The sequence below is a fragment of the Natrix helvetica genome (genome assembly GCF_964273705.1).
Source record: "Natrix helvetica genome assembly, chromosome: 2".
NCBI lineage: Eukaryota > Metazoa > Chordata > Lepidosauria > Squamata > Natricidae > Natrix > Natrix helvetica.
This window is the reverse complement of record NC_138552.1, coordinates 52774777-52788612: the sequence shown is the minus strand read 5'-3', so window position 1 is coordinate 52788612 and position 13836 is coordinate 52774777. Positions and strand designations below refer to the sequence as shown.

The 13836-nt window shown below is 39.3% G+C and overlaps 1 protein-coding gene across 1 annotated transcript in view; it reads left to right on the top strand.

The window, feature by feature from the left end:
• The window catches only part of MCC (MCC regulator of WNT signaling pathway), a 217727-nt gene that overhangs the window by 15681 nt on the left and 188210 nt on the right, over positions 1-13836 (top strand). The window contains exon 3 of the mRNA XM_081943823.1: positions 2873-3084. Coding sequence (XP_081799949.1) covers positions 2873-3084 — 212 coding nt within the window. The remainder of the gene's footprint in view (positions 1-2872; positions 3085-13836) is intronic.

Below are 13836 nucleotides of genomic sequence, written 5' to 3'. Positions count from 1 at the left end.
CAGGATAATGGACATACTTTCTACCTTTCTGGAAAGTACTGAATTATAGGTAACCACCACTTTGATTTAAGGTAAATACCTATGCTTCTGTCCATAATGAGAACTGACACAATAATTACTAAATTGTTTGTGAATAAGTAACAATCTATCTCATCTTTTATCATTATGTAATCTGTTCAAAATACAGTAATTTACTTTTGCAATATTATTACAACAGATGGAAGAGTTGCACAGTTTACTGGTAAAATATTTTTTTAAATTTTGCTTCACTTCATATTTATGAAAATCTTTTCATAACTTGAAGATAATTTTCTTATCCAACATGACAGAAATCATATTTATCCAAAAATAAAGCTAAAGTAAATTCAAGGTGATACTGCTCCAAGAAAAGAAGACTCACATACCTCCATTGCCATATTCTGAATGAATCTGAGACAATTTTCCTATTTCATGCAGTAAAGTTATTGGGAAAGCCTACATTTCATTTCTGTCAACAATTGCACAGTTAAGTGTTCAGTGAAACAATGTGGGTTCAATGAAACTACAAAGCCAGCATTTCTAATAATTTCTTGTAAAGTCCTTGTAGAATCTAGGACAGTAGTAGTTTTACTTTTCTATTGTGTTGGTTTCTTTTTCAGCAGTTAGGTACTTTTCAGTGAACGCACTTTGAGTAAATTGTATTTTATTGATGCATCAGTGCAGCTGTAGTTGAAAGCAATTAACACTATGTGAAGCAAAATAACCATTATGCATAGAATTGGCCTTTAAGCCTCAGCTCAATGTGCTGCAGCTATTCTTCAATTGTTCAGATGCCGATGTAATTAAATGGTTATTATGGTAGTTATGAGTAGAGAAGATGCAGCATGAACTTTTCCAACAAGGCTATACATGCTTGTCTTCCATATATGTTGTATTAAAATATCCAATAATTTGGATATTTGGATCCTATATCCTAGTTCCAAGTAATGAGCTTTTAGCAATATACTGTATATACGACAAATGCTTGTTAACTGAGAGTTGCTTGAAAATTAAAATAGAATAATAAAGCAAATCATAGCTAAGCAGTTGTAAAAGAGCAGCTGCTTGAAATATGATTTACTCTGACATAATTAAAAGGGTTGGATGAACAAAAATATGATCACCTGGCATAAGGAAAATGTAAAGGTTACCCTCGCACATATGTGGTAGTTGTTCCCAACTGAAGGGGGCAGTGCTCATCTCAGTTTCAAAGCTGAAGAGCCAGCGCTGTCCAAAGGTGTATCCGTGGTCATGTGGCCAGCATGACTAAATGCCGAAGGCACATGGAACACTGTTACCTTCCCACCAAAGGTGGTTCCTATTTTTCTTCTTGCATTTTTACATCCTTTCAATCTGCTAGGTTGGCAGAAACTGGGACAAGCAACGGGAGCTCATCTGTTACGAGATTCGAACTGCTGAAATGTCAACTTTTCTGATCGATAAGCTCAGTGTCTTAACCACTGAGCCACCACGTCACCTGGCATAAAAAACAACAAAAAGAACCAAAGTGAACATCACTTAGAAACCTGAGATGAGGTGGTATAATAAAGAGGCTCTGTGTGTCTAATTACAATTTAATTCTTCAAAAGTGATATAATATATGGAGAACATGAGCTACATACAAAGCATCTCCTCTCTAGTAGTTAAATCATCATCTCTTTCCAGACTCAGGAAACTGCTTTGGAAGTTATTTCTACTGCAGATACAGTTAGGAGTAGTCTCCAAAGCAGCACTGCAAGCCTGGAAAAAAACATAGTTGCTTTACCATTCCAAAATAGATAGGTTATTCCATGAATTTTTGTGAAAGATTTGAACAGGCTATTTACTATTTTCAGAAGATGAAATAATTCAGGCAAAGGCATTACAACCAGAAGAAATGTAATGTGAAAGAAAGGAACATTCCCTATAACTGCAATTTCAAAATATCTGGAAACTGGAATGTGTTTCTATTCAGCTGTCTCTAAAAATAGATTACCAAAGCTTTGCAGTTATTATTACAGAAAATTGGAAACCTGTGCCCCTCCAAATGTTTCTGACCTATAATTCTCAGAATCCATTGCTGTGCTGACCAGTCTGCTGAAAATGACCTTGATCCTTTTAAGAGAATTATTAATAAGGTATAACAGCTCAACATTTATGCATTGATTTATTTTCTACCAATTTCTAAGATAGGTAATGATGTACTTTTAATATGTAACTGGAATTTGTTATATAATAGTGTGCTTGTTTCCTTTACACTCAGATTACATATTTGAGGAATTGTCTTTTTAATGTATGTTTTTCTTTTTTTAATGTATGTTTTTTTTAAAGAGCATAATCTGATTTATCAAGGGTAGCTGGGTATTAACCACTTGAATTTAGAAATCTAAGAGTGAAGAAGTTATTCTTCATTCAGATCAATGCCTAATTGCTCTGTGCTTATGGAGACAAAGCATTGGTGGGTTGCAGGCGGTACGCCCCGGTACGGGCGTACCGGATCCTACCCGGAGCACCGGATACTGTTCCGGTACAGTACTCTGAAGGGCCCACCTGCCTGCCTGTGCTCCTTACCAGTGCTTTATACTGTTGCCGCTTCTGCGCATGCTACATGGTGCGTACGCCACCTGCGTGACACTCCACGGAGCAGCTGGAGCATCGCGGAGGATTGCGGAAGCATCATTTTATGTTAAAACGCACACACACGCGTGTGCATGTGGGTAACTCCGGGGCCGTTCCAATTGTACTGGTTGGAACGGAATCTGGAACCCACCACTGAGACAAAGGGCGAGTCAGTACAAAAAGACTATAAAATCAGAAGATATTTGTATAGAATTATTGCATTACTCTTTAAAAATGAATATCTTTCTCTATCCAGGTGCCCTTTCTGGAGCTAGAGAGAGTTGGGAATACGATTCTGGAGCTAGAGATCTTCAAAGCCCTGATTTGCATAGTTGTTCAATTTTACAAAAGCCATTTGAATACGGTGGGAATACTATGAATCAACAAGTTGTCCTTCAAAGATTGCTTACACAAGCCACCAATCTAAGCAATTCAGTCGGAGGAAGTTATCTAGAACTTGCCAACACTGTAAGTATCACTTTTTCAGATTCAGTTCTTTAATTTCTCAATCTCAGCAGTTTTAACATGTGTGAATGTCAACTCCCAGAATTTCCAAGCTAGCATTAGGTAAGATAAAGTGATTTCATGAGCTGAGTAAGTGTTATTATTATTATTTTCATATCAATGGAAATATTGATAAGAATCTACCGTATTTTTTGGAGTATAAAACAGACCTTTTTCCCTCCTAAAAGAGGATGAAAATGTTGGTGTGTCTTATACACCAAATAAAGCCATTTTTGGCCTCCGGAAACCCCGCCCCGCGCATCCAATTTCTCTTAAGGGATGATCCACACGCAGTTCCTGCCAGTGTCCAGCCTTCCGGATCCAGGTGATCGAGGACATTCGTCATGTGACAGGCGGGAGTTCTCTAGGTTAGGCGGGAGTTCCTTTTTATCTGCACCTCAGAATGGGCCTGTTTTTCATTTCCCAACCCTCCCACCCGTTTTTGCCCTCCCTGGCCTCCAGGAGCACTTTTCAGGCCTCCCAAACTCTCTGCATGCCCCGTTTTTCACAAAAGACGGGGCATGCAGAGGGTTTTGGAGGCCTGCAGAGTGCTCCTGGGGGCCAGGGAGGCAAAACCTTTTTTTTTAATTTACCTTTTCTAAATCTTGTGTCTTATCCTCCGGTGTGTCTTATAGTCTGAAAAATACGGTAATCACAGGTGACCATATAAATTCATATAAAGGGCAAAGTTCATTGAAGCAACTAAATCTGGAAAGATTTAGATTGTTTCATGCATTTTAATTAATTATAAATGTTACAACTATGAACTCCTGGAAGCATACTCTCAACTGGTTATTTTAAGGGTAATGTTTTAATGTTTTAATTTTAATCGATTTTAGGGCTTTTAGAGCCATATTTATTCTTCTGTACAGTACTTTTAATTTTAACCTCCTCCACATATATACGTATATTTATAGTTGTATTTATATTTGTATTTTATCTGTTATTTGTTGTGTGGACTGTACACCGCCCCAAGTCCCTTTTTGGGAGAGGGGGCAGTTTAGAAATGCGAAGAATAAATAAATAAGAATAAATTATTCAGATCTCTCTTTTGCGCATTAAGTCCCTTACTCTTTCATGGACAAGGCATTTCTTGCATCCAATCCTTCATTCTAGTTCTCTTTTAGTGACTGAAGGCAGTTGTCTCATCAGTATATGTGCATGACACAAACTTCTCTAGAAGGATGACTTGGTTTTGCTAGTCAGGGCTATGCTTATCATTTTGTGGGGCCACAATAGGTAGAACAATGATACAGCATAGGTGAAGTTTAAAGTATTTATTTTCACTTTGTCCAGACGATCTTTGTTACACCTATCTCTAGACTTAACTTGCAGCTTGTGTATATTTTCTTTATCAAAATTCTGAAAAACAGAGGTGCCAGTTTTCACCCAGTGCTGATTTCAGTTCTGGGGGTCATGGAAGAGGGATTAGTAGTCTGCATGTGGTCTCCTGAATATGGGTAAGCCTTTGGTTAACAATAGTAATTAGAGTTGGGAACTCTGTAATAAGGCGTAACTGTGTCAAATTACAATGGCAGTTTCAACAGTCCCACTTGTTTCTGTAGGGATCATTGGGATTGTTATGAATAGGAATTAGTTGGAATTGTTGCTGTAGTACCAACATCCCAGCTGCATAGCAACCTCCCTGACTATTTCTGGGCTGACAGTGGAGTTCCCCAGATTTATGGTTCTAAGGAACTTAAACCCCACTTTCTTAAGGGTTGTAGTGGCTTCAGTTCATAGACATAATGACAGTCATGGGCCTATATCAGGTCATCCTAAGCTTGACATGGGACAGTGGTCACATTCTGCATCTGATATTTCTGTTGGAGCAGTGGCTATGTCAGTGATGGCGAACCTATGGCACGCGTGCCACAGGTGGCACGCGGAGCCATTTGTCTGGGCACGCGAGGCGCTGCCCTGTCAGCTGGAGCTGAGTTCACCTTTTTAAAAGCCATTTTTCGCCCTCCCCAGGCTCCAGAGGCTTTATAGGAGCCTGGGGAGGGCAAAAAGAGCCTCCCCCGCCCTCCAAGAGGGCCTCCGGAGGCTTCAGGGACCATCCGGAGGCTTCTCCGACGCCTTCGGAATGCTTAAAACCACCCTCCGAGCAAACCGGAAGTCACTTCCGGTTTGCTCGGAGGATCCTTTTGAGCACTCCGAAGGCTTCAGGGAAGCCTCCGGACGGGCCCTGAAGCCTCTGGAGGGCCTCCAGGGGGGCAGGGGAGGCCCTTTTCGCCCTCCCCAGGCTCCTATAAAGCCTCTGGAGCCTGGGGAGGGCGAAAAAAACATGTAAAAAGGGGGGCGATGTGCGCGCATGTGCACTGGGGGGTCGCGCATTGCATTATGGGTGCGGCACGCCTGCACACGACCCCCCTGCGCTCCCCCCACTTGTGGCACGCGAGCCAAAAAAGGTTCGCCATCGCTGGGCTATGTGATCTGAAATTGGAGGAGCTCTTGGTCTCTTGTGGTGATATGCAACACAATTATCTGCAGAAAGGAAGCCTGTAGCAAATTGGTTTCAACGTGTGTCAAGGTGGCTACATGTTTTCTTTTTTCAGAAAACCCTGCTGCATGTGTGATTATTATAAGGAGATGGATTTAATTTAAACAAAGGAGTGAACAGAGTTTTGTAGCAGTACTCATATTAGGTCCCCTTTTCGTGTCTACAAATTACTGTATGGTTTTTGTGGGAATGCATCTCAAATAATTTCTATTTAATAAAAAAGCATAAATATAAAATTTGACAATTGATGTACATTGTACATCAGTCACACTTTATTGCATAATTGCATAGTGGCCTTTCAACTCTTTCAGGTATTATGAAAATAAATGGAAGAAATGTATGAAAAGTTTCTTTGCTTAATAATGAGGAAGAATAGCACTTTAATAATAATAATGAACTTCTTGCTTTTTGTGATAATTATACCACAAGACTGTACTACAAAATGAGTCGCTGTTGTACTCCTTTGAACTGCTTCAGTTGAATCTCATTCATTTCACGTTTTTCAGGGTTTTTTCTGTTCAAATGCTATTTGTCTCCATTAAGTGTATTTTTCTAAGTGACTGGCAGAGGGCATACTACACATAGGCAGTATCATTTAAGCCTCTTGTTTTACTGCTTTCTTGCTGTATAAAAAAGGCATTGCTAATGTTATGTTTCACTGCAAGCAAAGGCAGGGTTATTATGTTAAACATGTTGTAAAATATTAAGACCATTCAGATTTTTAAATTTAGAAATTATATCTTTATATTTAAATAGGGTCTTAATTACATTGTAAACACAGTGCTTAATTTGATGATATTCACATTTCCATTTTTGCTTTTCTATCTACATAAATGAATTTTGTTTAAAATACAAAAATTATAGGATATATATGTATGTATGTATGTATGTATGTATATATGTATAGTATAGTATAGTATAGTATAGTATAGTATAATAGTATAGTATAGTATAGTATAATAATATTATATTATATATTATAATATATTATAATATAATATATTATATTATAATATATTATAATATAAATATATAATTTATTTGTGGCTTTATTCAATTTGTGTGGCTGCCCATCTCAAATACATGACTCTGGGCAGGTACAAATATTTAAAAAAGAAGATAAAAACCATATAGCAAAATATCACATGTGGCAACCAAGAAAAAAACAAGCAACAACAATTAAAATAGCCATGACACCGCTCAGTGAGATATCTGGGACTCAGGACTTTATGAAAAAAGCCAGGTTTTTGAGGCCTTTTGAAAGTCTAATAGGATTGGGCCAAATCTGATCTCTGGGTGAATGATATGCCAGAGAGTGAATGTCACAACAGAAAAGGGTCTCTTTGTGGGTCCTACTGGATACTATTCCATCATGTTATAGAGGACCTGGAACATGCTTCTCCTACCAAATCTAAGAGTGTGGATAGATACAACCAGGGAGGGACAGCACAGCAAGTAACACAGTCACAAAACATGAAGGCCAACAATCTCTTGTGTGAGTTTTAATAGTCTGTTCCCTTTACCATGACATATGATTGAATTCTAGAATTATTGCATAATGGCTCTTTTATAACATTAAAAAAAACCAGCTTGACATTTGATTTCTATTTGTTTTTCTAGAAATTCCTGTGAAAAATTAATCAGGATTTTTTTTTCAAAAAAGAGTAGATCATTCAGAAATATTTCTATATGGGACCAATTAATAAAACATGTTTACTTAGATCAGGATCCAATTTTGTCTTGGCATTGCATTGTCTTTTGCAGTGGGACATGCAGAGAATATTTGCATAAAAACAGAATATTAAACTTGACATACATTTGAAAAATTGGCTCTCAACTCTGTGTGTCTGCATATCCGTAATGGCTTTAATTTTCTAAAGAATGTTTAGTGGAAAATAAATATTAAAATATTGAAACCCAGTAAATGGCAACAACATGAGTCTAAAACAAAGCCTATTTATATATACAGTTACTTAAAATGAATAGCTTTGAGTTCTTCTAAGATGAAGCTAACATATGTTTGAAAACTGTTTTTATAGTGCAGTTTTTCTATACTACTTTTATTTTTATTTATTTTTAATTGTTGCTGAATGGTTCCAGATTTTAAATGTGATAATTGGGTTGTGTCATGTATGTGTAAACTGATATTCACAAATTATATTAGTCATGGTCCAAACTTTTGCCTTTACTCTTCAGAAAGTTTTTCTGAAAATGCATCTATACTTAAAGAGAATTACTATGTTTTAAAATGCTGGATTCAAATATATCACACATATTGGGTTCACTCTAATTCATTTCTTATGCGAGCATGTGCTGTGAGTTATTTTCTTCTCAGTGTCTGTGGTTTTTTGATAGTCCTATTAAAACATGTGGATAATTTCCTGGATGTGAAGGAAAAGAACTTTCAAAGTGGTGACATTTTTGGAAATCAACTTCTGTCCAATATTCTTTGTGTGTGTCTGTGTGTATATTTTTTTATTTTAAAATTAATTGTATTTATCTGTCTAGGAGTCATATTGTTCTGACACATAAAAACTTCAGCATATTACTACTATGTTGTCTGAATAGCAACATTAGTCATAAGAACAAGCTTTTGTACTATTTACATAGCCCATTGATTCTGTTGATTTTTTAATTTCCTAGTTTGGTTTTACGTGAATTCATTTTTAATCAAAATTTTAGTATTTTTTAAATTCATTAAGTCAATTTTCTTCACTCTGTACTGAAGAAACAAAGCATTTACCAGCAACGTCCAAATGGTGATATTTATTTATTCCATTATTTAAGTGATATATATTAAGCGAATTTGACCTATTTTATATTCAAGTCATTTAGATGCATAAACTGAATAAAAACAGTGTTACTCTACTTTAGCATGTTACCAAAAATCTTAATAAAATGTACAAATGGAACAATGAAACAACATGTGATTGAAAAAGTTTGAAATTCACATTACTAATACTACTACGGTCGTGTCAGGTACCCTGAAGCACTTCCAGGTTGAAACAATGAACAATGACATCACTGTTGCCCTGGGTACATTCTTTCATGTCCCCATTAAGTTGCCCACTGAAGTGGTACCCATTTATCTACTCATGGTTCCCTGCTTTCAAACGGCTACGTCAGCAGGAGCTGGAGTGTGTGACAAAAGCTCACTCGATCCCACTGCAGCAACAGGGTCTCAAATGCGAACCTGCCGATCGTCAGCCCACTATCCCAACTGCATTCCTACAATTCAGATTATGTTATAGTCTTAAAGAGAACTTTTAAAAAATAATGTATTGTTACATGGTCATTTCCAGTACATATAACCAGAAATCTGTCTAGAACGTATAAAGATACCTCAAATAAAGTTTTGGACTTAATTACATATAATATACAATTGAAATCTGAAAATCTTGTCTTGGACCCGGTGGTTAAATAGATGGGAAATATAATCATGGAACTTTGTTTTTCATTATGTCAACTTCAATAAGACTGTTGAATGTTATGAATTTTTTTCACAAAGATGAAAATATTCAACTTTATCCTCAATGGAGAAATGGATTGTGAAGATGATGGAACTTGCTCAGATGGCCAGATTGACTTCTTTGATCAGAGAAAAGTCAACATCCATGTAAATTGCTGACTGGAAAACCTTTATTGACTTTTTGTATAAAACTGAAAAAAATGAAATTATGATATACAATTTTGATTATTAGAAAAATAGATAATTCTTAATAAAATGTAGCTTTTGTAGAGAAATTGTTTTCCAGGGTAAATGTCAGTATTAAAAATTATATATAGTTGTCGAGTGTAAGCACCTAACAATAAGATCACAAAATTATTTTTAAATGAAAGGTGACCATTACTTTATAGCAAGGCCTACTATGGTGATCAATCAATTACCAGCAAAACATATTATGTATCTTAGTGAGAAAGCAGTTATAAATCTTAGGGGCTCTTACAGTGGTTAATCTTGCCATTTTTATATATTGTGCAGGACAATGAAAAGGTCACCTTCCATTAGGTACTGAACATTCTGCTGCCAGTCAGAAATATAGATCTATGAACTCACAGATAATAGTGTATAAAACTATCATTGATCAGAGAGTGAGATCTGAGAGCTAAAACAACCAGGTGGACAATTAGGTTATGATTTTTTTTTTTTTGCTAGTGGAAAACTGAACTAGATTTCTCTCTCATTGCGAGCAATTCTTCTTGCCATTATTCTTTTTCTGCAATGTAAACCACCAGTTTATAGATCAATCATTGGAATTTGGAGATTCTTGTTACTTTCTTGTTCCTCTCACTAATTCTCTTATTATTTCTTGCTTCTGAAAGGGATATCTATGAATGGGTTCATATAGAGACATTTCCATGCCCCTGTGTGACTCCTGACTTTCTATCAGCAATCAGCAGATTGCTTGGAACTGAAAAGAAATGTTCTTACATAAATCAAATATTGTAAAACAGTAGTGTGCACTTTTGTGACCAAGGGCTGAACTTGATACCCACAGTTGGTGACATCCCATGATACATATGAAATGAGACTTGATTTGGGGTGAGCTTGGAAGGTGTTTTTTTTAGTATGATCATGCTTATTTAATGTCATAGATTAATATTTTATCGAATTGATGCAATTTTGCAGTGATGCAAAAAGGGATTTCGGGGCCTCATATAGGTTTGGGGCTACAAAAGGCAGTACCATAATTTTTCAGAGTCATTCAGATATTCATAAAGGATGATGGTCAGAAAAACTGAAAATAAAAGGCAAAAAAAACCAACAACCCCTAGAATGAGGGTGCAGGATTTTTGATTTCAAGAAATAAAACCATCAAAACCAGCAACTAAGTTGCGCTTTTTTGGTAAGTCAACAAGTTCATTATCAAAAGATTTAAAAATAGAAGTTGCAAAAAGCTAGGAATCTGTTATGAAAAACAAATGAGAAACTTTATTTAGACTTTGTATCTTTGTATGTACTGCTTCAACATACTGAAAAGAAACCTAGATTTATGTGGTATTTTGGAAGATCTAACTGGGAATAGATAGCTGTTAAATGAAATTGTGCTAGGATAAGGAAGTTAGAGGTTCTATAAGCAAATAATACTTTTAAATATAATATATGTAGCATTTAGTGTAGCATGGCATGCCTTTGGCTGCTCTTCTGACTTTCCTTTAAAATCTCTGGATTAGTTTTAATGAAGCTAAGGTCTGCCCTCTTCTTAAACCAACAATTCCACCCTATTGGATAACTTTTGTCCTATCTCCAATCTTCTCTTTCTGGGGAAGGTGGTTGAGAAGGTGATTGTGTGGCAGTTGCAGAGGTTCCTGGAAATGGGTTATCTAGATCCTTTCCAATCAGGTTTCAAGCCTCGATATGGGACAGAAATGGCATTGGTCATGCTTTTGATGATCTCTGGGAGGAGCAGGAGAGAGTAGTACGTTCATTCTAACTCTACTTGATCTCTCGGTGGTTCACATCTTTCCTCTGTGGTCACTTTCAGTCAGTGTTGATAGGAAATGAGACATCCGGCTCTAGTTTCCTGCTTTGTGGGGTCCCAAGGGGCTTGATACTTTCTCCAATTTTGTTTAACATCTATATAAGGCCGCTGGGCGAGATCATCTGCTATCATGGGCTATCATAAATATACTGACAACACCCACTAACACCCATGTCTTGCGCCATGCTGAGTTAAGTGATGCTATGATCTCCCTCTCACAGTGCTTGGAAGCTGTTAAGGGCTGGATGGGGAGCAACAGGTTGAAACTAAACCCTGGCAAGGATTCAAGGTACTGGTTGTCACCTTCAAAGCCCTGGGCTTCAGACCAGTTATTTGAAGGCCCATCTTTTCCTGGGTATATCTATCTGACCCACCAGAGCAGGGAGGCAGGGAATCCTACAGATCCCCTTTCCTAAGAAAGTTCATCTAGCAGGCCAAGAAGAAAGTCTACTTCATTCATGGTGGCTCCCTCTCTGTGGAACATTATCCCCCTGGAGCTAATGTTGGCTCTCACTTTTACACTCTTTCACAAGGTCCTGAAGGCCTGGCTTTGCCAATGAGCCTGGGGACCCCAGAGTGGAATGGACTCATCAAGTGGCTTACTTGATTGAGGGTTGTTGCCAGGTGGATGAGGAATTATTCCTTTCTAATTTCTTTACATTGGGTTTTTATGTCAGTAACTGTCATAAGTATCTTAGTCACTTAAAGTGAGTTGGTTGAACATACAAATTTTCTTAAATAAATAAATTTTAATCATAAACGTTTAATTGCTTTTTAAATAAACAATATTTCATTTCAATTATTTTTTCTTTGCCATCTCTGTCTGAGAATGAATAAATATTTTGTTAAATTACTGCAAATAAGGTTTTTGGAGATTAGATTAAATAAGTAGCTTTATACGTGACAAATTGACTTTCCAATTTCCACAATATCTTCAGTTTGCGTTATTAAAGGTGGTTATAATTCATGAGGATAATTTATTTATGATTTTAAAAACTATTGTTTCCTTCTCGTCAACTCTACAGAATGTGCCAAAATGCAGAAAAGAAAGTATCCTAAATAGAATATACTGAACTTATATTCAAGCTCTCATGACTGCCAGTTTTACATAACTGGGAAGTTATTATATCAAAGTGCCTCAAAAATGCTTGAAAGAATATTTTTGTGCTGTGCTTGAAGGATTAAGCTTGCATTCCTTTGTCTAGCTTTAAGGGTGAACAGAGTTTAAAATGAAAACAGTACAAAGCAAATTTATATATATTAAAAATATGTTATACCAGTGAAAGCCAAAGAGAATATATATATATATGTATGTATGTATGTATGTATGTATGTATGTATGTATGAATGTATATGTGTGTGTGTGTGTGTAATGTGTGTATATTTATATATATATATGTATGTATGTGTATCAGTGACGTGCGGTGAGGGTTATGGCTGGGGAGGCTGGTGACGTCATCAGGAAGGCGGGGAATGGGACCACGTGTGCAGACCACGTGTGCAGACCACGTGGTCTCGTTCTCCGCCTTCCTGAGTGAACATTAAGGGGACCGCGGCGTAGCATTACTTCCTCTACCGGCACCAGTCCCTTTCACCCCGCTCAAGCCTTGCCGCCTGCAGCCACCGCCCGCCCTCACTGCTCCTTTCGTTGCTTGCCCGCCCGCCTCTAAGGCACGCCAAAGCCTCCTTCGTCCCCCCCCAGCGCGCGCCCTTTTTATTTCCCGCGACACCCCCCCCCATTTCGGGAAAGCTTTCCCCATTGCCTGGGGGTTGAGGGGGGCGGCTCCTCTCCCCCCACTCCCTCCGTCCCTGCCTCTCTCCTCAGCCCCAAAGCTCCGTCCGCGCGACTCACTTCCAAGGCGATGGCTGCTCCATCCCGCTCCGGCTCTGGAAGCAACCGAAGATCAGGCTGCGTCGCTCGCTCGCTCGCCGGACTGCTTCGGCGCCATTCTGGCTACCTTCGTCCATCCGCACCCGGGAGATGCGGAAGCAGTCCGGTGGACGAGTGACCGAAGATCTCGCTGCCTCGCTCGCTGCCTCACTCACTCGCTCGCCGGACTGCTTCGGCGCCATTCTGGCTCCCTTCGTCCATCCGCGCCCGGGAGACGCGGAGGGAGAAATGTTGTCGGCGCCTCCAGATGACGAACCAGTCGCTTGCTTTCGTCATCGGGAGGCCGATAACATTTCTGCCTCCATGTCTCCCGGGCGCGGATGGACGAAGGGAGCCAGAATGGCGCCGAAGCAGTCCGGCGAGCGAGCGAGCAAGGCAGCGAGATCTTCGGTCACTCGTCCACCGGACTGCTTCCGCATCTCCCGGGCGCGGATGGACGAAGGGAGCCAGAATGGCGCCGAAGCAGTCCGGCGAGCGAGGCAGCGAGATCTTCGGTCACTCGTCCACCGGACTGTTTCCGCATCTCCCGGGCGCGGATGGACGAAGGGAGCCAGAATGGCGCCGAAGCAGTCCGGCGAGCGAGCGAGCGAGGCAGCGAGATCTTCGGTCACTCGTCCACCGGACTGCTTCCGCATCTCCCGGGCGCGGATGGACGAAGGGAGCCAGAATGGCGCCGAAGCAGTCCGGCGAGCGAGCGAGCGAGATCTTCGGTCACTCGTCCACCGGACTGCTTCCGCATCTCCCGGGCGCGGATGGACGAAGGGAGCCAGAATGGCGCCGAAGCAGTCCGGCGAGCGAGCGAGGCAGCGAGATCTTCGGTCACTCGTCCACCGGACTGC